At 36.4% G+C, this 26,450-nt stretch overlaps 2 protein-coding genes across 18 annotated transcripts in view; one reads left to right on the forward strand and one right to left on the reverse strand.

Moving 5' to 3' along the window:
* The window catches only part of PKD2L2 (polycystin 2 like 2, transient receptor potential cation channel), a gene marked incomplete at both ends in the record, with an annotated part of 38,738 nt that extends 15,957 nt beyond the window's left edge, over positions 1-22,781 (forward strand). The window contains 8 exons of one of the 3 annotated variants that reach the window (XM_079916078.1): positions 1,313-1,483; positions 1,786-1,967; positions 7,975-8,095; positions 9,136-9,237; positions 10,701-10,765; positions 11,360-11,414; positions 18,645-18,757; positions 22,730-22,781. In XM_079916078.1, coding sequence (XP_079772204.1) covers positions 1,313-1,483; positions 1,786-1,967; positions 7,975-8,095; positions 9,136-9,237; positions 10,701-10,765; positions 11,360-11,414; positions 18,645-18,757; positions 22,730-22,781 — 861 coding nt within the window. Of the gene's footprint in view, positions 1-1,312; positions 1,484-1,785; positions 1,968-7,974; positions 8,096-9,135; positions 9,238-10,700; positions 10,766-11,359; positions 11,415-18,644; positions 18,758-19,197; positions 22,387-22,729 lie in introns of those variants that run through there. The other 2 variants (XM_079916077.1, XM_079916079.1) reach the window with 2 other exon arrangements.
* FAM13B (family with sequence similarity 13 member B) overlaps positions 22,407-26,450 on the reverse strand; it is a 111,909-nt gene continuing 107,865 nt past the window's right edge. For 14 of the 15 annotated variants that reach the window (XM_079916070.1, XM_079916069.1, XM_079916068.1 and 11 more), the window contains 4 exons: positions 26,135-26,218; positions 25,875-26,041; positions 25,023-25,124; positions 22,407-22,984 (listed from right to left, as the gene is read on the reverse strand). In XM_079916070.1, coding sequence (XP_079772196.1) covers positions 22,861-22,984; positions 25,023-25,124; positions 25,875-26,041; positions 26,135-26,218 — 477 coding nt within the window. In that variant the 3' untranslated portion in view covers positions 22,407-22,860. The remainder of the gene's footprint in view (positions 22,985-25,022; positions 25,125-25,874; positions 26,042-26,134; positions 26,219-26,450) is intronic. The other variant, XM_079916073.1, reaches the window with a different exon arrangement.

Raw genomic sequence — 26,450 nt, forward strand, 5'->3', positions numbered from 1 at the left:
ACAGATATGGTTGAAGGGAATCACATCTGAACCCACCAGTGAGAGAGGTTTAAAAAGCACCTCCCTCATCCAGGACTTATTTTAAAAGCTTTAAGTATCAATAATAAAATGAACTGTCATAGTACATACTAATGGTGTGCCTCCAAAAGGGAGAAATCTATTTTTTTCTCTCTGATTTGGTCCTTGGCAGGACTAGCATAAATCTAGAGGAATAAGTGATTCCATACGTATTATGATTTAGGGGGCACAGTAGGTCTCCCTACTCCCACTCAAAAAAATGTATTCCTCTCAGGGCCTCATGTTGAAAATAATGATTCTTTTGGGACAAGGTCCTTTAAAATGTACTCTTGTATGTTGCCTAAATCTGCTTTCCTCTTTACACTGGATTTTTAAATAGGCAAAAGACAAGCCTAGGCAGAATACAGAAGGGGGGATAAGGTTTGAGCAGCCAGAGCATAGCTTGTAGGCACAGAGGATGCCACCAGGATTGGGGAAATAATCCTTGAAGAAACTCCAAAGACTGCCAGTTCTTATCACTGGAAAATACTAAAATAAACATAGAGGTGTGGGTAGGGTGGAACAAATCGTAAGAGCTTGGTTTTAGGAACAATGAACAAATATTCTGGCTTATACAACCTGATCTTTCACTCTTATTAGCCCTTAGTTATAGCCAATCCAGTATCTATATATATTTGTTTCTCAAAACCAAATTGAAAGTTTCTCAGAGTCAGAAAGTGTGCCATCTACCTCTCTGGTAACCACAGTAATGCTTAACATAGGGTACAGCATTAAATGTTTAACTGAGTATTTTAGGGAAGAGAAATCAAAGGAAAATTTTCATGACAGAAAACTCTGATACCTAAAATAATCTGGTTCTAAAATCCTCTTCTAAAAGAGTTGTTAAGAAGATCTAAAGGGGTTTATTTTTTTGGAGCTGTAAAAAATTTTTTCTTGGAGTGTTACATAGTGAAAAATATTAAACTCTTAGGTATCATGTAGTTATATGGAGCAGAAACCCTTACAGTCTAGTCAGAATTATATAATCATTTTATACATTTGTGTTTTATGACTCAAAGAAACAAAAAGTCATATAGATTAGGATGGCCAGGCAGTCAGTATTTTGCTACTTTTATGATAATTATGCTATCTTAAACCTCTATAAATTAAGGCTTACTTTCATTTAAGTAAAAACCTGTCTTATCTCTCCCTCCCTTTTTGTTGAATTTTGATGAACTTTTTCATGTGTTTATTCATAAGCTGCAGGAGCTTTAGAGGTAATCTCTAATTTAACCCTTCTTATTTTCCCATTTAGTTGTGTTTTGTGGCCGTTTTCTTCAACTCATACTGTAATATACAAACTTCTCTCTTGCTTGGACAACTGTTAAAAAGTACTGAAAAATATTCAGACTTCTATTTTCTTGCACACTGGCACATTTATTACAACAATATAATTGCCATAACCATCTTCTTTGCATGGATAAAGGTATTTATATTTTATCAGATATAACAGATTAGATATATTTTATTATATTAGATAATAAAATGGGAACTTAAACTACAAAGTTATGAAAAAACAAAAGGATATTCTTACCTATACAGTAATTTTTTTATACAGTAAATTTTAAAGTAGTTTGGCTTTGTAATGATTGCCAGCGAATCCTCAAACACCCCAACTGTCATGAAGCATCTCTTTTAATTTCAAGCAGATTTCTTTTGAAATTAATTTACTCTAATCATTATAATTTTTAATATTCTCCTATTTCAATTAACTTTGTTCTTTTTCAGATATTCAAATTCATAAGCTTTAATAAGACAATGTCTCAGCTGTCATCAACCTTGTCCCGCTGTATCAACGACATAGTAGGATTTGCCATCATGTTTTTTATAATATTCTTTGCTTACGCTCAGTTAGGATTTCTTGTTTTTGGATCACAAGTTGACGACTTTTCCACTTTTCAAAATTCCATGTAAGCTCTTAGCATAAATGTAATTTATGCAGTTTTATCCAGTTTATAACAAAAAAAGCATGAAAAGGCCTATAAGTACTGACATAAGCTTTAATAAATTAAAAAATGGTTTGATATTTTCACTGATGGCTAAATATCTGTCACACTCAAAGTACAGTTAGGCATTGAAAGATCCAAATGGATGGTGTTATCCACTTTTCAAGTGTTACCAGGTCAAGCTAGAAAAATATTTTTTTACTTTTCAATAGAAGTGAAAATTTTACCTAAGATAAAAGGAACTGGCTCCATGTCTCTGTAGCATTTATTCTCTGGGCAAAAGAAATCTTAAGCGTTTTCTTTAGAGGGCTCTACCTTTAGAATCCTTTTATTGATATTGACCTGATTATCCTTTGCTGATCTGGCAAAGCTGAATTTTAAAAATAGCTTTATACACGTAAAACAATCAGCAGATAACTAACTTATAGAACCGATTAGGTAGAATCCCTAGAAAAATATTGTCTTTAAAAGTGAATAATTTTATTAAATTTACTTTCGTTTTTGAGTAGGTAAAACAAGTTCTGTCTGTGTAAAAAAATTATGATAGTCTAAAATATCAGTTCTCAAAATGTGTCCTGTGCAGTCTAGACCAAGAAAGACCGTCTGGGGGAAATGGCTTCACTTTGCATCACTCTTGGAAATTCGTAGTGCATGGTAACATATGGCTCTGAGAAAAACTGCAATAACTTTCCCTTTAGTTAAGAATTCCTCAAACTTGTCCATGGCCCTTTTACTCAATTTGGGGTAAATTCTGGTCTGAAAAATTACTTAGGTTGCCCTCTTTTCATCATCCACATGTAAATACTGTATTATCTAAGTACCAATTAATTGCATGAAATTTAATAATATTTTTCTGAATAACCCTTTACTAAATTAGTAGTGGAAAGAGTGGACTAGCAACCAAGAGGATATAATTCTACTTTCCAATTCTGCCACTAGCTATTTAACTTTTCTAGACCTTAATTTCTTTATCTGTAAATGAAGGGGCTGGACTAAATCACTCCCAAAGGTCCTTTCCAACTTCAAATGACCTATAATTTGAGAAGTCTAATTACCTTATCCAGAGTGAATAATGTTTGCAGTTCCAACAATTTCTTGGTCCTTTCCTAGGATCTTAATTCAAGTGTTAATAATAAAACTAAGTAGTATTGGACATTAAATATAAATGTAGTTATTTACAGAACCTTGGAAATTTGTGTTACTTTGGATAATGGGAGGAAAGAAAGTATAAGGCACAAAGTAAACAGATAGAAAAATTTGAAATGGATTAATGAGGGGGCTTCTGCTTTTGGTAATGATGTGCTAGGTTATTCAAATCAACCTCTTCACAATTTAAAAAGCTGGATGAAATATAGGAAACATTTAAGAACTAACAAAAAATTGAGTGGCCAAAATCAGAAAGCAAGAACCCGGAAAAGTAAACTCAGCATCCGAAGCTACTTCTGCCCTGAAGGCTTTTTTTTAAAAACTGATAAAAATTTTAAATTGTGTATAACATAACATAAAATTTACCATCTTAACCATGTCTTTTTTTTAACCGTTTCTAACTGTACAGTGAAGTACATTCATATTGTTCAATCATCACCATCATTCATCTCCAGAAATCTTTTTATCTTGCAAAACTGAAACTCTATACTCATTAAACAGGAACTCTCCATTTCCCTCCCTACCCCTGCCCCTGGCAACCATCATTCTACTTTTTGTCTCTATGATTTTGATTACTCAAGGTACATAGTGGAATCATACAGTATTTGTCCTTTTGTGACTGATTTATTCCACTTAGCATAATGTCTTCAAGATTCAACAATGTTGTAGGATATGTCAGAATTTCCTTTTTGAAGCTGAATAATATTCCATTGTATGTACATACCACATTTTGTTTATCCATTAATCTCTCAATGACACTTGGGTTGCTTCCACGTTTTAGCTATTATGAATAATGCTATGAGAACATGGTATACAAATATCTCTTTGAGATCCTACTTCGAATTCTTTTGGGTACATACCCAGAAGTAGAATTGCAGGATCATATGGTAATTGCATTTTGAATTTTTGAGGAACTGCTATACTGTTTTCCACAGTGGCTATTCCATTTTACCTTTCCACTAACGGTGCGTGTTTCAATTTCTCCACATCCGTATCAAAAATTGTTATTTTCTGGGTTTTTTTTTTTTGACAGTAGCCATCCTAATGGATGTGAGGTGATATCTCATTGTGTTTTTGATTTGCATCTCCCTACTGATTAGCAATCTTGAGCATCTTTTCATGTGCTTATGCATATGTTGGTTCACTTGATGGTATCCCACAGGTCCCTTAGGCTCTGTTCACTTTTCTTGAAACTTTTTTCTTTCTGTTCCTCAGACTCAATAATTTCAATTGCCCTATCTTCAAGTTCACTGATTTTTTTTCTTCCGCCTATTCAAATTTACCTTTGAATCTCTCTAATGAATTTTCATTTATTGTACTTTGCAGCTCTAGAATTTTTTTGGTTTCTTTTTAGGTTTTCTATCTTTTTATTGCTTTTCCATTTTGTTCATACATAGTTTTCTTGACTTACTCCATGTCTTCTTTTAGTACTTTGAGGATCAGCCTGAGGTGTAAACTTAAGGTCTTCTCAGGTCTTTTCTGAGCCCGTGCCATTCCTTGGGCATGCATGGTGACTGTCTAATTTCCTCCATATATGCAGTTGTTGTTTTTTTTTAATGTCCTAGTCTTTTTTTTTTTTTTTTTTGGCTGTGTTGGTTCTTTGTTGCTGCGCGTGGGCTCTCTCTAGTTGCGGTGAGCGGGGGCTACTCTTCCTTGTGGTGCATGGGCTTCTCATTGTGGTGGCTTCTCTTGTTGTGGAGTACGGGCTCTAGGCATGCGGGCTTCAGTAGTTGTGGCTCGCAGGCTCCAGAGTGCAGGCTCAGTAGTTGTGGTGCACGGGCTTAGTTGCTCCGTGGCATGTGGGATCTTCCTGGACCAGGGCACAAACCCGTGCCCCCTGCATTGGCAGGCGGATTCTTAACCACTACGCCACCAGGGAAGCCCCATGAATGTCCTAGTCTTTAATATCTGGCTCCCAAAGGGGAAAAAGAGAAAAATGAAGGAGGCAAGAGCATTGGGCCTCTCAATCCCAAAGACATTGCTTCAGCCGGAGAGGGAGGGGCTTGCAACAATGCAGGGAGATGCCTGCCTCTGTGATCAGAAGCAGCAATCAGCAATCAGAACACAGACCCTGATGTCTGGACAACAGGGTCCTTCTTCTCCACCCTGGCTCCCACAAGCTGTGTACAAGCTGCTCTAGAAATACATGCAGGGCTACCTGCCATAGGCTGGGGGGTAGGAGATGGGTAGCTGCTGCCAAACTAAAAGTTTAAATTGACCCAAACTGCCCAATCCTTTCCTGGAAGTTGTAAGCCTTCAACAGACTCCAGAGTTCCAAAATAGTTTCATCAGAAAGATTGTGCCACTGTGATTGTTGTCTAGGTGGTGAGACAGATTCCTAGTGCTTCTTACTCCGTCTTCCCCAAAACCTCCACCATGAAGGCATTTTTGTTGATCCAGAAGAAACAGTTGAGAAATTGTGTTTCTAGTTACCTCTCAAGGATGAGACAGAAGACAAACCCAAGGCCTGTGTGTGTGTGCTGGGGAGTGGGGTTGGGGGAGAGGAGGAGTGTCTGATAACCTCTCCACACATAAAGTAGGGAGCCTGAAGTGCTACAGCCTCAAGTTAAAAGTAAATCCCTCAGTGACTTGACTTGAAGTCTGGGTTTAGTCACCTAGGTATCCAGGGAACCTCATGTCTTGAATTTGGATTAAGATGGTCCCAGGCTGGAATGCCCATATGCACCTGCAGACACACACACAAAAATACCTCTCTGGAGAAATATATTTCATCCTAAGCCCTTCAAGTATAATTTACTGCTCATGGTCAAAGATAACTTGGTACATAAGGAGGAAAAATTCGTAAGCAAGAACCAGCAGATACAACAGACAACAGAAACAGACTCAAAGACTTCAAATATTGGAATAATCAATAAATACTATATTTAGAGAAATAAAACACAAGTCAGAAAATATCTTTAGAGAGAGAACAGGATAGTGTAAAAAGTGACATACTTGAAAAAGTATCAAACAGAATTCTAGAACTGAAAATTAAAGCAACTGAGAATAAAAGCCCAGTTGACAAGTTTGATAGCAAATGAGACATAGATGAAGAGAGAATGAGTAAAATGAAAAATAGGTGAGAAAAAATTTTAAAGTGGCACAGAGAGGCAAAATGTTCAGAAAATGACAGAAAGGGTAGAATGAGAAGGCCTAATATATGTTTAACCTGAATTACAGAAGACGACACAGTGGAATAGAGGCAATATTTGGAGAAGGCTTAGGAATACCTACCACCCAGTCATGCCTGCAAGTGAGACTGGGAAGTCAGATTAAGCATAAATGGTACATTATTATGAAACCGTCTGTAAGCTATTTTAATTCAACAAGAGAGAACTGTAGAAAGTTAACAGGGGTATCAAGAAGTTAAAAAACAGTGTTTTCATTCAGTATAATCTGTATCCTGAAGAGTCATGGTGTTCCTTTTAGCTTGGGGAGGGGGAGGGGAAAGGCATTTGTAAGTCTCCAGTTCCTATGTGATTATAACCATTCAGTAATTGCTTAGGTTTTTGTTATTCACACTATTTACAGAGCAGAGGTATGTGGACACTTTCTGGAGAGGAGAAATGCTGACTTGAACTTATATAAACACAACTTAAGGATAAAAAATTAAGTTAAAAACACTAAAACAGAACCTCATATTCTCCTATGCCAGAGAGGAAAAAAAATTTTTTTGATGTGCTGAGAAACTTTGGTCTCCTAATTCAGCATTTCTCCTTCTATCTTGTGTAGAAGAGCATTAGAATCCAGTATTAGAAGCTGGATAAACACTGTATGTAAGACTTAGTCAGGTCTCAGGTACTGAGGATGAAATTCCAGAAAACTCTGAGTCCTAGGACTCCAAAAAGCTGATTTCTTTGAATACATTTTCTTCCTTCATTGTACATAGTCCTATGCTCCCTTCATGTGATTGGCAAAAGCAACAAGGAACAAGAAACATTCTGCCCTTTGACCAATCATGCAAAGTGTCTACATACTATTAAAAACTCCTTCCCAGATCTCCCCTTAAAATAAAGAACTCCTATATATATATATATATCATATATATATAATTTATAATATATCCATGGTGTGTATGGCAATACCACTGCAAACTAATGATGAGAAAACAAAATAAAACTTCAGGTTATGAAATCCTAATTCTACCTCTGCTACTACTATGCTCATTCAAAGCCTTAATTTCTTAATTTTTCCATCTTTAAAGTTAATAAAATGAAGATTTATAGTATTTTCAATGCTATTTCACTTCAAAGCCAAGCTTTTATACTTATTGGAGAAAATAAAATAAACCTCGGGATCATATTTGAGGATCACTACCAGCACTTGTTTGAGACCTAGCAAGTGACAAATTGTTGCCATTTTTATTTCAGCAGAAGAGATGCAAAAATTAAGCATACCATTGATATTAGAAATTGTAGGGCTCTTGGGTCTATGTACAAGTTGAAAATCATTTATTGGAAAAGGTCAAAGTATTCTAAGTTTTATAAGGGCACAGGAATGGCTAAGGAGGCCACTGTCAAGACAAGCTGGTAAGCAGGCATCTCAAGGTTCAAATCTTGGAGATGAACATTGGGTTCATATTGATTGAATAAATTGAAGCCCATCATTTCCTGAACTATCTGTTCAGCTATTAAGTCTTGGCTTTCTTTAGGGGAATATTCTACATCCAATTTTATAGAACTCTGTGCTAACAAAACTAAAGCCAGAGAACATATGCCATATGCAGCTAGGTACTTTCCTAGGCACATTAGTAACCCCCATCTGTTGTCATGTATGTATGAAGAGATATAGTATTTTCTAATGGTTTTCTTTTTTCCCATAAAAGATTCACACAATTTCGTATTGTTCTTGGAGATTTTAATTTTGCTGGTATTCAGCAAGCCAGTCGTATCTTGGGACCCATTTACTTCATCACTTTCATCTTCTTCGTGTTCTTTGTCCTGCTGGTAAGAATGACCATATATGTTCCCCTTTTTTGCTTACATTTTTCAGAATAAAAAATACAATTACCAATTTAGAAGAAATTATAGTATCACTGCTTAGCTGTCAGAACACTTTACATTTATTAAGAATGGTGTAGATTCCTAGTAATCCAGGGGGTCCAAATGCTTTCAAGCTGTCCAATGGAGAATGTGATCATAATAGTTACCATCTGGGTGGTTATTGTGTGCCAAGAGTGTACTAAATCTTTTACACGTATAACTTGAAAGTTCCAGGTCTCTCCAGCCTGGGACATTTCATACCAGTAGGTATGAATTAGGCCATTCATATTCTGCCCATATTGCAACAGCTTTTGGCCCTTATGGATGAAAGCTCACACCCTGGTAATTTTTAGGAGTCCCCAGGATGGGTCTCTCACATGTGCTCAGGACAAATCTATTTGGCCTTCCTAATCAAGGAACCTTGCCTTTCTACTCAAGGCACTGCTACTGTCCTCCATGAAAACATTTTTTTGTCACACACAGCAGTTATCCCGATTGTGGGCAACAGTCCTCACAGTGACAGATCTGAGCCACAGTGAAAGGTGGAGAGGTGGGCTGGGAGTAAGAATACCCTCTCCACAGTTCTGTTTGTGTTATCTGGACATTAATAGTTGTAAGAGCCCTAGTAAAACTGTGCATTTAAACAGCTCTATAGAATTTTAAAGAAAAAAAAGAAATACCCTTATGAACATATATTATTCTAAGTTTTCTTCTGATATGTAACATTAATACATTTTTATATATATATATAATTAACCAATGTATATGCACTATTTTACATTCTGCTTTTCCCATTTACCATAAACATACTTGCCCATATCCACACACTACACATTTCCCATTCTACTATATTATATATAGTCTGCATAGTCATATCTCTTATTGAGCACGAGTTACTTTTAAAATTTAAATCTAATTTTACAAATCCCAGCACTTGTCAAAGTCATTAACAACATTTAAACTAAATTTTTATTGAAATACTTCATTTGAATATTTCTCCCCAGAACATGTTCTTGGCAATAATTAATGATACCTATTCTGAAGTGAAAGCTGACTATTCAATAGGCAGAAGGCCAGATTTTGAACTTGGTAAAATGATTAAAAAGGTATGTCAAATTCTTCTAATCAGAATTCTAAGACCAATCTTGTTCAGTTTATACTCTTGTAGTTTGAATAACACCTAAACCCCAAGTGGTAGTGCAGGGAGGACATTTGGGGTTTTTTGTTTTGGTCCACGGTTACTTATATTTGTATTATTTCAGTACCAGGAGAAATGTTCTCTGGCTTCAAAAATGTGACCAAAATTATTTCAGAGTTCAATGTATCAAAAAGCTACTGAGCACTAAATGCAAAGCACTTACTCTCTTCCCTCCCAAAGTTTTCAATTTAGTTGCTGGTAAATTCCTATGAACAATCTGAACTCAGAATTCCTTTTGCCTTACCTTCCTCACTTTCTGTAGTGGCAACACTCTCCTCAGTCACCCCTGGCTCAGAACCCTTGAACTTTTTCTTTGTCCCTTATAATGGTCTGTTGCCAAGGCTTGTGTGTAAAGTTCACCTCTGTAGTTTTTGCTCACATTTGTGGAACTCAAAGACACTTTGAATTCTAACTGCCACCACTACATTAGGTACTCAGTACTTTTCACCCAGACTTCTGTATGGTAACATCTTCTTAACTGTTATAGCCTCCTTCCTGTGCCAGCCCAGTTTTGATCATATCACTTCTCTGCTCAAAATTCTTCAAAGTTTCCCTGGGCTTGTCAAAATAAGTCCAAATTCTTTATTCAAACATTAAAGGGCCTTTTCTAGTCTCACAGTCTCAACCTATCTTTATTCACTATCATTGAACTAACTATACAATTTTTACCTTCTATGCCTCCATTCACAGCACTGTATGCCCCAGCTGTTTTGAGCACAGTGCTGTTTACCATGCTTGCTCTCATTGTCTCCTCTGGGCCTCTGCTCATGTCATTCCCTGACTCCCCAGGAATTCCCTCTGCTCTCTTCGCTGACATTCTGTTCTCCCTGTCAGAGCAATCTTCCTTGTCCTCTCAATACCGACCTCACTGTGAACTGTAGCAGAGTCATGTGTGTACCATCTTGCCCATCTCTGCATACCCACAGCTCTAACCATAGCATTTCACACAGAAAAGGTCCTATAAGCTGTGGGGTTAGTGGGGCTTAAGAACTCTGTCCAAGAACTTATCTGTAAACTACTAATATGTCCCCCAATTAACTTAACTGTGGGTTTTTTCATCTTTTATCTCTTGATTATGATGTTGGTTATGTGCATTAAAGTGTTAATATCATTAATGCAATAAATGTTAATAATATTTTTTAAAGATTTTTTTTTCCAAGTTCAAGTGTGATGCCTTCCAGCTTTTTCACCAGCAGGCAGAAACCATAAGTAGTGACAAGGTGAAAAAAAATAATCATAGTATTTGCCTCTACATTTCTTTAGGGCAGCAGTCCCTAAAGTCAAGCATTCCCTATTTCCTTTACCTTGATCAAAAATTGACAAGACAGAATATTATTTTTATGAACTTTTAAACTTTTAAATTATGCTCAGAGTTACCACAATGCTCTCGAAAAACTCAAACTAAAGAAACCTGAAACAGATGAAGACAAGAAAAGGTAAGATGAATTTTCTTCAATTTTTAACTTACCATTTTAAAGCTCTGTATTATATTAGAAACTTACAGTGAGAGTAAGGTTTTGATTGCAAAACAACCACCATTCAATGTGCTGATTCTAAATAAACTGTCAAAACATCCAGTAGCACCTCATAATTTCTGAGAGTGTCATGAAACTCTAAGCTAATTTAAAATTAATATAAGGCATGCCATGCCACTCAGAAAAAGGTTTAACATAAAGCTGCACAGGATAGTAAAGTCCCTCTAAAAAAGTAGGAAATGATTTTAGTCTACATTAAGTGCATACTTTTAGCTATCAAAGTAAAACAATTTTTAAACAAAATATTTAAGAATGTATTTACATTTATTGCATAATTTTAGTGTCAAAATCTGGCAGTGGGACATAATAGAAACATGTTTTTATAGCTAGAGATATGATATAGAGAACTTATTAATGACCACATTTTCCAAATAATTAGTGTTATTAGAAAGAACAGAAATTAATTCAGATCCTTAATACAGATCTGGTTATATTTTATACTGTCATTTTCCTTTTTACTGTCATATACCTCTGATTTTTATTTTATATTCTCAGTAGGAAAAGCAGAGATTTGGCTGAACAAGCCAGAAGAGAAGGCTTTGATGAAAAAGTAAGATTTTAATTTTCTCGTAAAGAAGTGATAGCTTTATTAGAAAAAGTTCTGATTTAAGAACTGAATGATTTGCTTTTTTCAGAGCAGTAGTTGCTACCTCCAAATTTCTCCCAGAATCTAGATCCTTTCTTATTTAGGACAAATTGTTTGGATTCCAGATGCTCTGTCTCTCTTATTGGTGCTCTTAGCCAGATACCCTTGTCCTACAGCTGTACCTTCACTGTGGGATTAGCACACAGGGTTTAGTGAGTATACTCTATTGAGATGATTATATAATTGTTCTCTTGTAATCATTAATGTGCTGAATCACTTAAATGATTTTTCTTATATTTCAAAACTGTAACATATATTCAAATGACTAAACATATATGTTTAATAAATAATTATGAAGCAAACCTCCACATACCACTACCACCCAAGTGAAAAAATAGAACATTGCTCTACTTCTGGATGCCTCCCACCCCCCAATATATTGAGAAAGAGGACAGCAGGGTCAAGAGATTGGAATAAGCAAACAAGTATGTATAATGGAGTGAGGTTTCTCATTATCAGACAATGGAATTGCAAAAATGGAAAGGCTGAAGGTTAAAATGAACCTTGTGGTGTTGGATTAGAATTGCAACTGTGTGTGTGTGTGTGTGCGCGCGCGAATGTATCTTCTAACTCTGTCCACTGAGAAAGCTAGAGTGACATCCTAGTAGCAATGACAAAACGAGCGTCCAGATCTTGGTTTCCAAATACCATTCTCCTCTAAAAGGAACCCGGGCTCCTTGGAAATACAGTTAATTCCAGGACTGGAAAGTATAGGTGCTTCATACTGTACTCCATATAGAATGATGGAGATCTGTTAAAAGGACACAAAAGTCAGCTTGAGTGGGGATCCCGCTGGCCAAGTGTGGGATTTTAAGCACTTATTTAAGCACTTAATGAATATTAATTTAAACCCACGGAATAAAATAGGATTCCATGAGTCCACACTGATCTAAACATATACATGAATGAAAGTCTGAGGAAGAATAGAATATTTCCATACCTCTCCACAAAATACTTACTAATTACAAAAAGAAAAAGAATAACATTACGGTGAAAAAGTCTAGAAAACAGAACCTTAATCAGTACTGGAACAAGCTGAAATTATATGCCACCTGACAAGACACTAAGAGAACACAGGATCCCTTCTGTAAAATTTCTGCCGAAGATGCATAACGCAACGAACCATCACACAATAAGAAACTGAGGGACATTCTATGAAATACTGGCCTATAGACTTCAGAAGTTTCAAGGTCATGAAAGTCAAGGTAAAGCTGAGGAACTACACCAGACTGAGATTAAAAGATGGGTAAATACAATGCATAATCATGGACTGGATCTTTTTACAATAAAGGGCATCATTGGGACACTGGTAAATTTGAATAGGGAACTGAGGATTTAGATGGTAATAATCTATCAATATTAATTTTCTGATTCTGATGATTATACTGTGCTTATATAAAGGAGAATGTCCTTGTATGCAGGAAGTACACACTGAAGTATTCAGGGACAATAAGGCATTCATGTTGGCAACTTCAAATACTTCAGAGGATAAAAACTATTTGTATTGTTCTTATAACTTTTCTGTAAGTTTGAGATTCTTTTAAAAAACAAAACTATAATTCAATAAACCATTTCTGAAATAAAAGACAATGTATATTGAAAGACATACTATGTACCTGGGAAAAATTACCTAAAATGAACATGAGACTTATCCAAGCAAAATTTGGATTTACTTACAAGGAAAAGAGAATTAGGTTAGCATAACACCATTCAACACCATAAATCAACAGAACAACACCTACAATATAGCAAGGAAAGAAAATGTAAGCCAAGGCTTTTTTATATGCAGCAAAGCTGTGTTTCAAGTATAAAGGCTCTAACAGTTTTGAACATGTAAGAACTTGGGGAATCCCACTGTATTCCTGAGGATTCCATGTGAGGATCATCTTCAGCCAAACAAGAGATGACTGAGAAATTTTAGAAAAAAGAAGGAAGAGAGAAGGTATAAAGTAAAAAAAGCTGACTGATTATTTCATATGTAATAGCTAAAAAGTTGAAGAATTATCATTTAGAGTTAATAGCCCAAAAGAAGAAACTTTAGCATATTTAAGAGCACAGTAGTAAATTTAAAAGATATTGTTTTATTAATTTTAAAACACATTTTTCCACATTTTAATATCTCTGAAATCAAGATGTGCCTTATATTTGACAATGTGCCATATTTTAACTGGTGGCATTTTTTTTCCTAAGTGGTACATAAAATAATGGTGTAATGGTCTTACGATAGACTCCATCTCTCAGATACAACAAAATACAGTAATATGATTAAATATACTTGGGTAGTAGAGGAAAAAGAAATGAGGAGGAAGAAATTATAACCTAATTTTTTTGTTGAACTTGTTTGGTTCTTGTTGAGGGAACCAAAACGAGAAAGAGATGATGGAGGATGTATAAAAAGATACGTGAATAAAAACAGACCACTAAAACAAAAATACATACATTCTTAAAGGGAAGCAGTACCAAATCAAAAAAGAAAACTGATAATATGCCACATGGTAGAAGACTGTAAATATACCTTAAAACAATATAACTGTGACCAGATATATCTGACATATCAGTAAAGACAAATAAGCTTAATTTACTTAAAAAGAAAAAGAAAATATTTTCAGATTGAATCACAGAGTAACACCCAATTCTACGATATAGCCTAAAATATATACCTAAAACAAAGTGATTTAGAAAAGTATAAAAGCATGAGCCAAGGTATAAAAGGCAAGGAAAAGTTATCAGAGGACACAACATAAGTCAAGGTAGAATTCTAGAAAAAAGTTCTAAATGAGATGAAGGGCACTTTATAAGGCTAAGATCAATTTTAATAGTTATGATTATCTATGCAACAAATAATATGGCATAAACTTCCATAAAGTAAAGACTACTAGACTTATAAAAGGAAAAACATACAAGAATACACTAAAGAACAGATCAAGAAAAATGAAAGGATTAAAAATATATATATAATGAATGAAGTGATCTTACAATTATGTATTAAACTCTGTACTCCCAGAAGATACACCTGTTTTTCAAAACCCCTTCATGAAAATAGATATATTGGGCCAAAAAGAAAACCTCAATAAACTGAAAATAAAATTTATCAAAACTGAGCCCAAAAGAGATTTTTAAAAGCTTAAACAAATCCATTCTGTAGAAGAAATGAAGCCATCAAAGAGCTACCTCTGAAATAAATCAGGCCCAGATGGTTTCATATGGAAATTTTACCAGATTTTTAAAGAATAAATAATTTCAAGCTATTTGAGCTGTTCCAGAGCAAAGAGAAAATTGAAAATTTCCAAATTATTTTTATAAAATAATTTTAGAATCACTATATAGTGATTCTAAAACCTAGTAAAGATTGTATCCTCCTCAATAAAAATAAAAAAAAAAACAGAAAAAGAAAATATCACTTATAGGGACTTTCCTGGTGGCGCAGTGGTTAAGAATCCGCCTGCCAATGGAAGGGACACGGGTTCAATCCCTGGTCCGGGAAGATCCCACATGCTGTGGAGCAATGAAGCCTGTGTGCCACAACTACTGAAGCCAGCGTGCCTGGAGCATGTGCTCCGCAACAAGAGAAGCCACCGCAATGAGAAGCCCGCGCACCACAACAAAGAGCAGTCCCCGCTCACTGCAACTCGAGAAAACCCACGCGCAGCAATGAAGACCCAATGCAGCCAAAATTTAATTAATTAATTTTAAAAAACAGAATATCACTTATAAATCTTGAAGCAAAAATCCTAAATATTAGCAAACAGAATCCAACAGAACACAATACCATGATTCAGATAGGGCTTATTCAAAGAATGAGAAGATGATTCAAAACTGTATAATCAACTAATTACCATAATCCGTTCTATTTATAGATCAAAAAAAGGAAAACTATTATTTTCCATAGATGCTGGGTATTTGATAAGATTCAACATCCAACTTTGAGGGGGAAAACAAAACAGGAATCAATGGACTCCTCCTTGACATGATAAAAACAAATTTATCTCACCCCAAAGCTAGCACCTGATCTAATAGGGAAACATTGGACATGTCAAGGACAAGACAAGGATGTATTGGAGAGATCAGACAAAAGAATTAAGCAAGAGGGCTTCCCTGGTGGTGCAGTGGTTGAGAGTCCACCTGCTGATGCAGGGGACACAGGTTCGTGCCCCGGTCCGGGAAGATCCCACATGCTGCGGAGCGGCTAGGCCCGTGAGCCATGGCTGCAGAGCCTGCGCGTCCCGAGCCTGTGCTCCGCAACGGGAGAGGCCACAACAGTGAGAGGCCCATGTACCGCAAAAAAAAAAAAAAAAAAAAAAAAAAGAATTAAGCAAGAGAAATACATGAGAAGTACAAAAGTAGAAAAGGAAGAGGTAAAAACTACCTCTGTTTGAGATATGATTCTCTTTCTCAGGTATACAATGAACTGAAAAATTATGACAAAAAGAGATTAAGTAGTAGGAAAAAATAATTTACATAGTCATGTCATATATGCAAACATCAACCAGCTCATTAAAAATTATAATAGAAGAAACTACAATAGCAACAAAATAGAAAATGCCCAGGGACTAATTTTTAAATGTTTAAAACCAAGATATGGAAAAATTTAAAACATTCCTTAAAGGCAAACATACATCTGACCAAATGACATACTTATTACATGTATGAGGACCTAGTCAGGAAAATGGAAACCATACTATACATTTCAAACAGAGAAAATTTATTACAGGGAATTGGTTACACAGATATTGGAAAATAGAAAAAGTAAAAACACTGAAGCAACTCATAAGTAATAACTGTAGGAGGATGCTACCACTCCCATGGCTAAGGTTACAAAAGGTGGGTTTATTGGAACCTAAGACACCTAAGGGGCCTGAAGCTGCTGCTCAGACCTCTGAGGTCACCCTCATCCCACCCCTGCTGCTCCTGATACTTCTGAGGGAGTATGATGAAGCTGGTGCTGGGTATGCCAAAAGAAGCTGGACAACTGCAGCCTGGAGCCAACTACCATTCTATCAGCAATGCTGATAGAAAGAAAACAAGAAGAACCTTCTCCCCTCCATCGTCCAGTGAGGCAGAACCCAACAAATCTGGTAGCAAGACAGTCTAGGGAATGAGGTTTGCAAAGCCTGAGATCCAGCATAAAGAGCATAAAACAGCATAAGAGTTTAGGAGGGCAAATTTTGAGTTGAGAGATATTAGCTAAACAGTCAGCTGAATTCACCCGCTTTGGCTATTTAGTACACATCTGTACTTCCATAAAATGACAATAACTATTTCTAGCTTCCATCTAATAAGACAGAACTATCCTCTATGAAAATGGAGGCCCTCTTATTCTCTCCCCAAAAGTGGAGAAGTAAAGTCCCAAGAGTAATTGTATCCATCTCTGGGTGACGTTAAGACCTTTTCTACTCGAATCACAATTCCTTAAGAATTTAATGTTTAAACTACAGAGTTTTAGACATGGAAGTATTAAGAGGCACCCCTCAGAGAATTCCCTGGGTTCCAAACAGAGCCCTCTCTGAACCCATTTTGTAGCAGCACCAATTTCCCCTTGGTAATTGGGATCAGTCACCTCAATCACTTCTTAGCCTGCTGGTTCGGTAGCCTGAGGAATCCCAAATAGCCAGGCGGTGGTCTCAAACTTTAAGTCAATTGTTGTGTCCCTTGGTGGAGGCACGCTGTCTATAAGGGTCTGTTTCTTTGGACCTTCTCTGCTACCAACCAGTCATCAGTTAGGGGCCAGTCAGAAAAACAGAAACACACGAGGTAGCTCAAAAAGAGGGGGTTTACTTCACAGAATTCATTTCTGAGGCATGAGAGGTCTGTAAGAAACATTGCAGAACACTGAATTAATCCAGAAACAATTATAAGCAGCAGCTACCACCTGCAGGGAAGAGGTGGGTTGATTAGAACCTAGGAGCTTGAGCAAATGCCCCCACATAGTTGCTGCTCTATGAGGAAAGGTATTACTTTCCTGTGAATGTCAAGGAAGGCTTCATAGAAAAAGCGATGGTTGAGATGGGTTTTTTGAAGGATGCATCGTTTACCAGGCAGTCTATTCAATGCATATTACTAATGCATCCACATTTTAATAGACCTGGTCATTTAGAAATATTTGTGGGGCCCACCACTTTTTTAACATCACATTATAAGTACTGGTAAATATGTCAAAACATAGGTGCTGTAATGTGGCTGAAATAAAACTAGAAAGATTGAAAACCACCCTTTCCTACTTCGGATATGTTGGTTTAAAAACACTTTCTGATATATAGCACAGCTCCTCTGGCCAGAACAGCATCCATTTATCAGGTAAACAATGTATGAACTTGGGCATCACCATTCTCTCTGAGGAAGATAATCAGAACCCTTATACAGGGATCCACTTTGCTACTTAACATTACTGTTGGAGCAGGGCAATAGCATACCGATTTACTGAAAAGTCTTTGCGTCGTATCTGGGTGCACTGTCTCTTCTTTCCCTCTTTTTCTAGGGCTGTTTCTATTTTCCATAACATAACAGAGCATTTTTTCTAAAGTTGGGAAAAAGGTATTTGGACACTAAAAGGAAAATGGGTGGGTAGTGAGCACAAAGCACAGAAAGGGCTCTTTAGGATCAGAGAAGGATACAGCAAGAATCTTCTGGTATGAGGAGCTTATTCTGGGGTATGTGGACAGATTGGAGTACACAGATTGATGCAGTAATTATGAAGAGGAGATTGGGAATTGTTAGGAGTCTGGCTGAGAAGCAGCTGGGAGGGCAAATAATACCCACAAATGTACTTTGATGTACACTTGCTTCATTATAGAACAGAGGTACAGAAAAGAACATCCCAGCTTTGGCCAAGTGAAGAATGGAGAATATCAGCTGGAGATGCAGAGGGGAAGAGGCAGTGAAAAGGGAATAAGAAGATATTCATAATTTAAAAATCCCCTAACTCTGCTAAACAGTTTTAACACCAAGTTCTCTGAGGTGACTCTGCTAATGCATAGACCCAAAAATCAGGCAGGGCAAAAAGCCAGTGGGGCTCAAAATCACAGCCCTGGAGAGTAAAGTTTAAGATTCTCAACCCTGTGATGCTTGTGTGCCATGGGCCTGCAACAGAGAAAAATTTAAAGATTGCAGCTTATGCTTTTTCCTCTAACTTTACAGGAGATTCAAAGTGCAGAGCAGATGAAAAAATGGAAAGAGAGGCTTGAAAAAAAGTATTATTCTACAGAAATTCAAGATGACTACCAGCCTGTCACTCAACAAGAATTTCGAGAGTAAGCATTTGTTCTAACCAAGGTGCTATGGGATATCGTGATATGGGGACTGGGGACATTCCACAATTTTCCTGAACCCAGAATCTCATTCTGTTAAGATGCCACTTTTTTCCCCCAATTTTTTACCCAACTTTAAAATGACACAGAAAGCACAAAACTCCATTTGTTTAAATGCAAGGTGAGAGCAAGACCAACTGCTTTTGTCCTTACATCTCTAAATAATAGACTGCCATTTATACTTGACACGCATAGCAGATACTGTGCTCCACACAGCTTTAGAATATTAGATCCATAACTGGCCATACTAGGCATATTTTGGGAGCTTAAAATACTATCTTCCCACTCAAAGTATTTCACAATAGGTGTTAATAACCTGCTGTCTCTTTATGTACAAAAATGTTACTGACTCATTCTCTACTTCCTTCTAAATTATCCTCTAGCCTCTTTTTATATGCTGTGGAGCTGGAGAAAGAATTACACTACGTCAGTTTAAAACTAAACCGAGTGATGAGAAAGGTTTCAGCTCTACAATATTGAGGCAAGTGGAGGTGAGAATCTGTGATACAATCATGGAACATTTCTAACGATTTATTCCTGTACTGAATTATTTCCTAAATTTGTCCCCATTTGGGGTACATTTTAAAAGCACAAAACTAGCTACCATCAAACTATCATCAGGGTCAATGATAATCATCAAATGATTTCTAGGAATGGGACCCAATATATAATCCATGTGTATTACAACACGCCTCCACAGTATACACACACAGGTACACATGAAGACTTTTATAATGAGATTTATTATTAAAATCTAGGAATGTGAACGGAAAGTATAAAATAATATTGCTTTTAGTCCTTAGGGCAGGTCTCTAATTAATAGTTCGATAAGTCAGTAAAGATAGTTTTCTCAATGCTACACAGAGTATTAGAACTGTTGGTATTCTCATCATGTGCCATGTTCTAATTTCTCTAGCCAAAGGTAAATTAATAAATGCTTAGGATTCTAGAAAACCATTATATAAGACCCCAAGTAAAATAATCTCACCTCCACTCTTCCCAGTTGGAAGTCTCCTGGAAAAAGGCAAAGTGTAGAAGAACAAACTTCCCAACCACCTACAGAAATTTCACTAATATCTTCAAACTAGAACTTCATCTAGACAGTTTCTAAAGTAACACATTTGAAGTTTCCCAAAAGTGCTTCCTCGACTACTTTAAAAGTAAACTATCCTTTAAAACATAAAATAAAAGAGCCAGGTAGGAGTATCAAGGTTATAAGAAGTTATGTTTGAAAAGTGTAAATGAGGGTGTTGCAAAAGCCCTGTATGGATGGCTGGCATTTTGGAAATTGGAAGGAAACTCTTCTAATATAGGTTACATAAGCCCTCCTAGAAGAGCCATATGTTATACGTTCTCTTAGCCCAAGTAACATCATTTGACCATAGACTTCCACATTGTGCTCAACAGTCCCTGGACTGTAAAACTCAAATAAAGGAATTGTTAAATATACCCACCTTCCTTAAGCCAAGCTCTTCTCTTAGAGACTGCATGTCAAGTTTTCTTAATAAGATAATTCACTGCAACAAGAAATGCTGACTATTCTCTCTGCATCTTCTCCCTAGATTTCCAAAGAGAATCAACAACATGGCCTTTCCTTGTCTTACCACTCCCTAGAGCTGTAGACAGTCACGGTTTAGTAACCTTGCTGTCTCCCCACATGGTCCCTGGTTGGGGTAATTCAAACAAAGCCTGAGAACATTAAGGCAAGGGAACACTTGAGGGTTTTATTTCTTCTTTTTAAACATCTAGTGAAAAAAACAAAAAACATTTACAATGACTTAGAACATTAAAGTTCTTTTATTACAAAAGTCTATACAATGAAGTGCCAAACACAGCAATGCAATTATACTTGTAGTCGTATATATCTATATACTGTTTGTATATAGATATACAGTTTTTACTTGTACCAAAGTAAAATTATCACAAACTGCCTAATTCTACCACTTACTACTGAACTATGACACACAATACTGTCACATAGCATAAGTGCTGCCATGCCACTTTTTATCTATTCTACTCACAGCCAAACATTAACAGTGAATAACCAACATCATGAAGCAGCTGTTAATTCTAAAATGAAACCAGTCAGGCCACTGACTTATAAAAATATGGTACTCATATAGATTTAGCATTATAAAGAAGGAATATATTATTTAAAACATTTAAATAGTGCATATGGACATTTTTGCATGTGGTATATAAAATAAAACATTCATATAAAACAATATACAGTGCACATTAAATAAGATGTTTGGATATACTCCTGTTGGAGACTGAAAGAAATTAACTAAATGTACACTGCATGATGAATTCAAATCAAAATGATAACATCTTTTGGTGTTCTCAATTTCACGTTTCTAGGTGTACATTATGAATAACCTAGCTGTATCAAAAGGAAACCACACGAAAAGGGCTGGATTTAGTGCTTTATTCCCCAATGACACGTTCACTACCAAGGAACATTCCCTCCCCCCAAAAAAGGCATTGCACACACAGGTGAAATGTGAAGTACTAGAAATGTGAAGTACTAGAAATGCTACTTATTATCAAGCTACTTCATGTGCTATGTAATAGTGCCAGAAGTCTGAGGTTCATGCTTCCCTCACCTTATTAAAGGATGCTGCAAAAGTCCATTTTTGTATGGAACAAATTATGAATATTAGCTAGTTAAGAAAACCATGCATGAGTCACTGCATGCAAAACATGGGCACAAAGTGAGACACTCATCAATCCAAAAAAGCACCAGGAAAAAAATGAACACTTAGATTAAGCCTGATCAGAATATGCTGTTAATGACTATCATATTGTTAGCACAAATAAAGTCACCATTCTGTGAAAATAATTAGCAGAATTATACCAGGGAAGAACCTGAAGAAAAGCCATGCAAAGCCAGAGAAAAAAAGATATGCTTAGAGTGTATGACAAGGGGCATACCACAATACACCTATAACCAGCTGCTTTAAACAGCTTGTGATTGAGCAAAAGGTGATCCCTCTAGAGGATGTTTTCTTTATGGATTTTGCTGATTAAAAAAGAAAAAAAAAATGATGCAACCCCTTGAAGGTACATGTAAAAATGCAGTGGTATAGCCCTTGTTAAGAATAGATTTACTTCAGGCATAATGATTCTTTTGCCAATTTAAGCCCATTTGATTGAACACACAAATCTGAGCACCATCAGAGTTCCTACATACTGACATGGCTATTTTCTCACATTATCTGGAGGTGGGTAGGGGGAAAAAATGCAGGATCTAATCCAGACAAATCACATCATCACCAACTGATAAACTGTAACTGAGGAAACAAACAGTAACTTAAGTCCCAAAGGCAGCATGTGATATTAATTCAGTTCTGTGTGTGATGTGTGCTGTGTGTTTTCACTATACTAATAAGCAAGGTCACTTTTTGGTCTACCCGCTGTTATCTTCATCCAGGAGCTGTGTGACCACTGAATTGCAAAATTCTGCTAACATACTACCTGTGAGAAAGTGTCACTTTGGGAATTTAACAGAAATATGTTCCACAGTAGGACTTGAAATTTCACTTGATTTTGGTTTTCTAAGAAAACAGAGAACATAGTTGCATATGTGCACATTTATAGGCTTTTCTTTCAAATTTTCAGTCATTCTGTAAGAAAAAGGCAACTGAAGAAGAATTCAATGTGAAGATTTTCCTCTCAATTTTCTTGAGTAATGAAAAACAAAATAATAAAGTTGGTAATAACAAAAAGCTTCTATCTCCAAAGTTCTTAAAGTTGAAAAGATAAAATATTAGTCTTCTACTAACACGATGTATCTGTAGTACAAAACAATGAAGAAAAGTGGATGTTTGCTAAAGGTAGAGGGGCAGTCTGTGGTTAACATGGAACATCGCACTCCCTAGACAGGGTCTACTTACCCTCCCATCATTTCTCTAGTGGCACCACCAGCAAGTACAAAATGAGACTCTGTGAGTGCCTGACAAAATGAACTTAAGTACCAGCCAAGCACACATGATGATAGCTTCAGGGAATACAACTGATTTTATGATGTTTTCAAGGACCATATTTTATATGGATTTTGAAGAATCTTGTTTGCTGATAAGAACTTCAAGAAGCCTAAGCTTGGCTTTAATTTTCTTGTACTCCCTGTACTCCTCAAGCACTGGAACACGATCCTCTTTCTGGGCATTCCTAGGGGAGAAAATAAAACCTAGAGATCATCTGGAAAATAAAGTCCCAGAAGTTGTCGTAATGAGAGACAGAATATTACCCAATACAAACTCAAATAAAAAACTGTTCTGCAAGAAAAAAGAAGATTATTGGACGAATTCCCTTCATCCCAATGGAATATTCCTAGAACACTTCTAATTTTGATGTATTTCTCTACTGACAGATTAATTGATGATATTAGTATCAATGATGATTGCAGGTAACTACAGATAATCAAATGTTTTAATAAAACATGAGCTACTAGACTCTGTCAGGTCTGTGAGTGTATACTAAGTGCTAGAGGCTACGCTGAGTCATTTCATACATTCCATACATTACTTAACTCTGGCTTCAGTGAATTAAGATGTAAAAATATAACATCTTAGTGGTAGCGAAAAAATCATTTTTCTCACTTTATATTACTGACCCAAAGCAATTCAGTTTAATAACCAGGTAAAGCATCAAACTACCCTAACTACAAGCAAAGTTTTTTTCCAATAAGACAAAGAATTAGAAGGTACTTGGAAAACACACTTGAGATTTTTTTAACCATATATGCCAACCTACGTAGAAGACTCTCAAACACAGTAGTCCCCCTCCTTATCCGTGGGGATACATTCCAAGACCCCAGTGGATGCCTGAAACCAAACCCTATATATACTATACATACATACCTATGATAAAGTTTAATTTATAAATTAGACACAGTAAGAGATTAACAATAACTAATAATAAAATAGAATAATTATAACAATACTCTGTAATAAAAGTTATGTGAATGCGGGCTCTCTCAAAATATCTTACAGTACAAGTTTAAAGCCTTTTCCATACTAACTAAGCACTTATCATGCACTGTGGCCATAACTTCTGCAGTTTGAGGTATGACAGCAAAACTAGTAGGAATTTCCTTTTCCTTCTTCAAAATTTCATGGATAGATTCGTTATTATAGATCGGAGCACCTCAGCACATGATTTTTTTCGTAGCCTCACTGAGTAAAGAACTTTCCCCTTTTCACCTGAAGTACTCTGTGGCTTCTCTTTGGCATATCTGAATTGCTAGCATCACTACTCTTGCGCTTTGGGGCATTAACTAAAGTAAGGGTTACTTGAGCACAAGCACTGAGATACTGTGACGACGGATCTGACAAACAAGATGGATACTAACTGACTAAAGGGCAGGATATGCTGGACAAAGGGATGCTTCACGTCCTGGGTGGGCCAGCACGAGATTTCATCACACTACTCAGGACAGTGCACAGTTTAAACTTTATGAATTGTTTATTTCTAGAACTTTCCGTTTAATATTTCTGGACCGCAATTAACCATGGAGTAATTGAAACTGCAAAGAGAAACTGAAGAGGGGGGACTACTATAGAGCTATTGGCTTGGTAAGACCGTCTGGTAACATGGAAAAACTTTTCTGAGGCCTGAGGTAAATAATCCTCATTTCTGGCCACAATCTGAATTAGAATGTATTTTTCTTACTTTTAAAAGAGTCCCACTGGGTCAACTGTGTATTACCCAGTTAGATAAAGGCACTTGCCATATTGTATTATAGGGGAGCCACATGACTGCCACACTGACACACACCTTGGAAATACGTGCCCTAGAATGACCCAACATGCAGCCTAAGCAGCAATGGTCTCAGTATAAGAATCCAAACTAGTTAGGATACCACTCATATTTGGGACCCTTTCTAAAAGGAGATCTCGTTTCACAAACACTTCCAAAAGGATGAGGATACTGAATTAAGGAACATAAAATAACTGCCACTCAACCAAGCATTCTCTAGGACAATCCTGAAATATTTTGTCAGATGTTGTTTACTCCAGCTCTGACTTTTTCTTTCCATTAAGAGCAGGGCTGCACAGTATAAAGGAATGTTTTTTACCGTTATTTTCAATGCTAACATCCTTATACGCACAATTTATTTCTATTCTTATATATTTCTTTATTTCAACATATGGGCACTTGGGAGTTTAAGAAGAAAGAAGATTCAATTTTGTGATGCTCAACAAACCTTCCATTTTGTTGATAAAATGCTTCTTCAAATTCCCGTAACGTTTTACGTAGTTTCTTTTTTTCAGCTCTGGCTTTCCAAAGTTGTTCCAGTAATTCGGGCCTAAAATTGAAATGGGAAGAAAACATTTCAAAGGGCACTTTTGATTCATTATGTTCTTAACAGTGTTTCTAACCCTGGCTGCAAAATCAAGCCAGCTGGGGAGCTTTTAGAATATACCAATGTCTTAGGTTTCACCTTGGAGCGACTAAATCAGAATAGCTGCTGGTAGGGCTCTGCATAAGTATTTAAAACAAAAACAAAACAACTTCCCACACGATCCTAAAGTGACGCCAGGGCTAACAACTAGAACCAAAGGCCACATCAGGTAAAGAAGCTCAAAGAGCACAAACTAACAGACGACTCTCAGCTGGTTCCAGCACTTTGTCATACAGCAAACGTAGGATTTTAGGTTTGTTTATTTATTTATTTTTTGCGGTACGCGGACCTCTCACTGTTGTGGTCTCTCCCATTGCGGAGCACAGGCTCCGGACGCACAGGCTCAGCGGCCATGGCTCATGGGCCCAGCCGTTCTGTGTCACGTGGGACCTTCCCAGACCGGGGCACGAACCCGTGTCCCCTGCATCAGCAGGCGGACTCTCAACCACTGCGCCACCAGGGAAGCCCGTTTTTTTTAATTTTTAAAACACACTAATTTTCAATAAAGAAAATGTGAATCACAACATGTATTTGTAAAGCACACTTTTCAAAATGGGTGTATTTCTTTTCTTTACTCAATTATTTAACACTGAATTTCTTTGCATATAAATTTTATTACATGAATAGGCTAAAATCACAAACCAGGATACATACATAGAAGCTGCTCGAGTACTTGACAATCGGAGATCTAGAGCCAGTTTTTCTTGATTTTCTTCCATATCAGATTCTGAGTTTTCCAATGAAGACTGTGCCTGTACAGCAGTTTTCAAGATATCAGTTAACTCAGAGGACAGACTAACACCATCTTCTTCTTCTTCTTCCTAAAAATATATCCAAACAGAGAATCAAACATGCCATGATTTCAATTTTTCCTTTAGGAAAAAGATCAGAGAATAATTTCTCTTAAGGATTACCTTGATTTCTTCAAAAAAATGTGCAGTTTCTCCTTCTATGATTGGCTGTAACATCTGACCCCTTCGCTTGGTGGATGGAGATCCCTGTAACAATAAACATATAAGGGGGTTACATTTTAAGTATTTAAAATGTTCAATGAAGATTCACTTCACTATTACAGTTAAAATAAAGTTTAATAGATCTTAAAACTTTATTTTCAAAATTCTAACCATATGCTTTAAAATTTTTTAGGAATTCTTTACTAAATTTATTTTTGCTTTTTTCTTGTTATGTATCCATAAGAGTGACAAATGATAATTTATGTCTAGGTAATTC

This window comes from Stenella coeruleoalba (genome assembly GCF_951394435.1).
Source record: "Stenella coeruleoalba genome assembly, chromosome: 3".
Classification (NCBI taxonomy): Eukaryota; Metazoa; Chordata; class Mammalia; order Artiodactyla; family Delphinidae; genus Stenella; species Stenella coeruleoalba.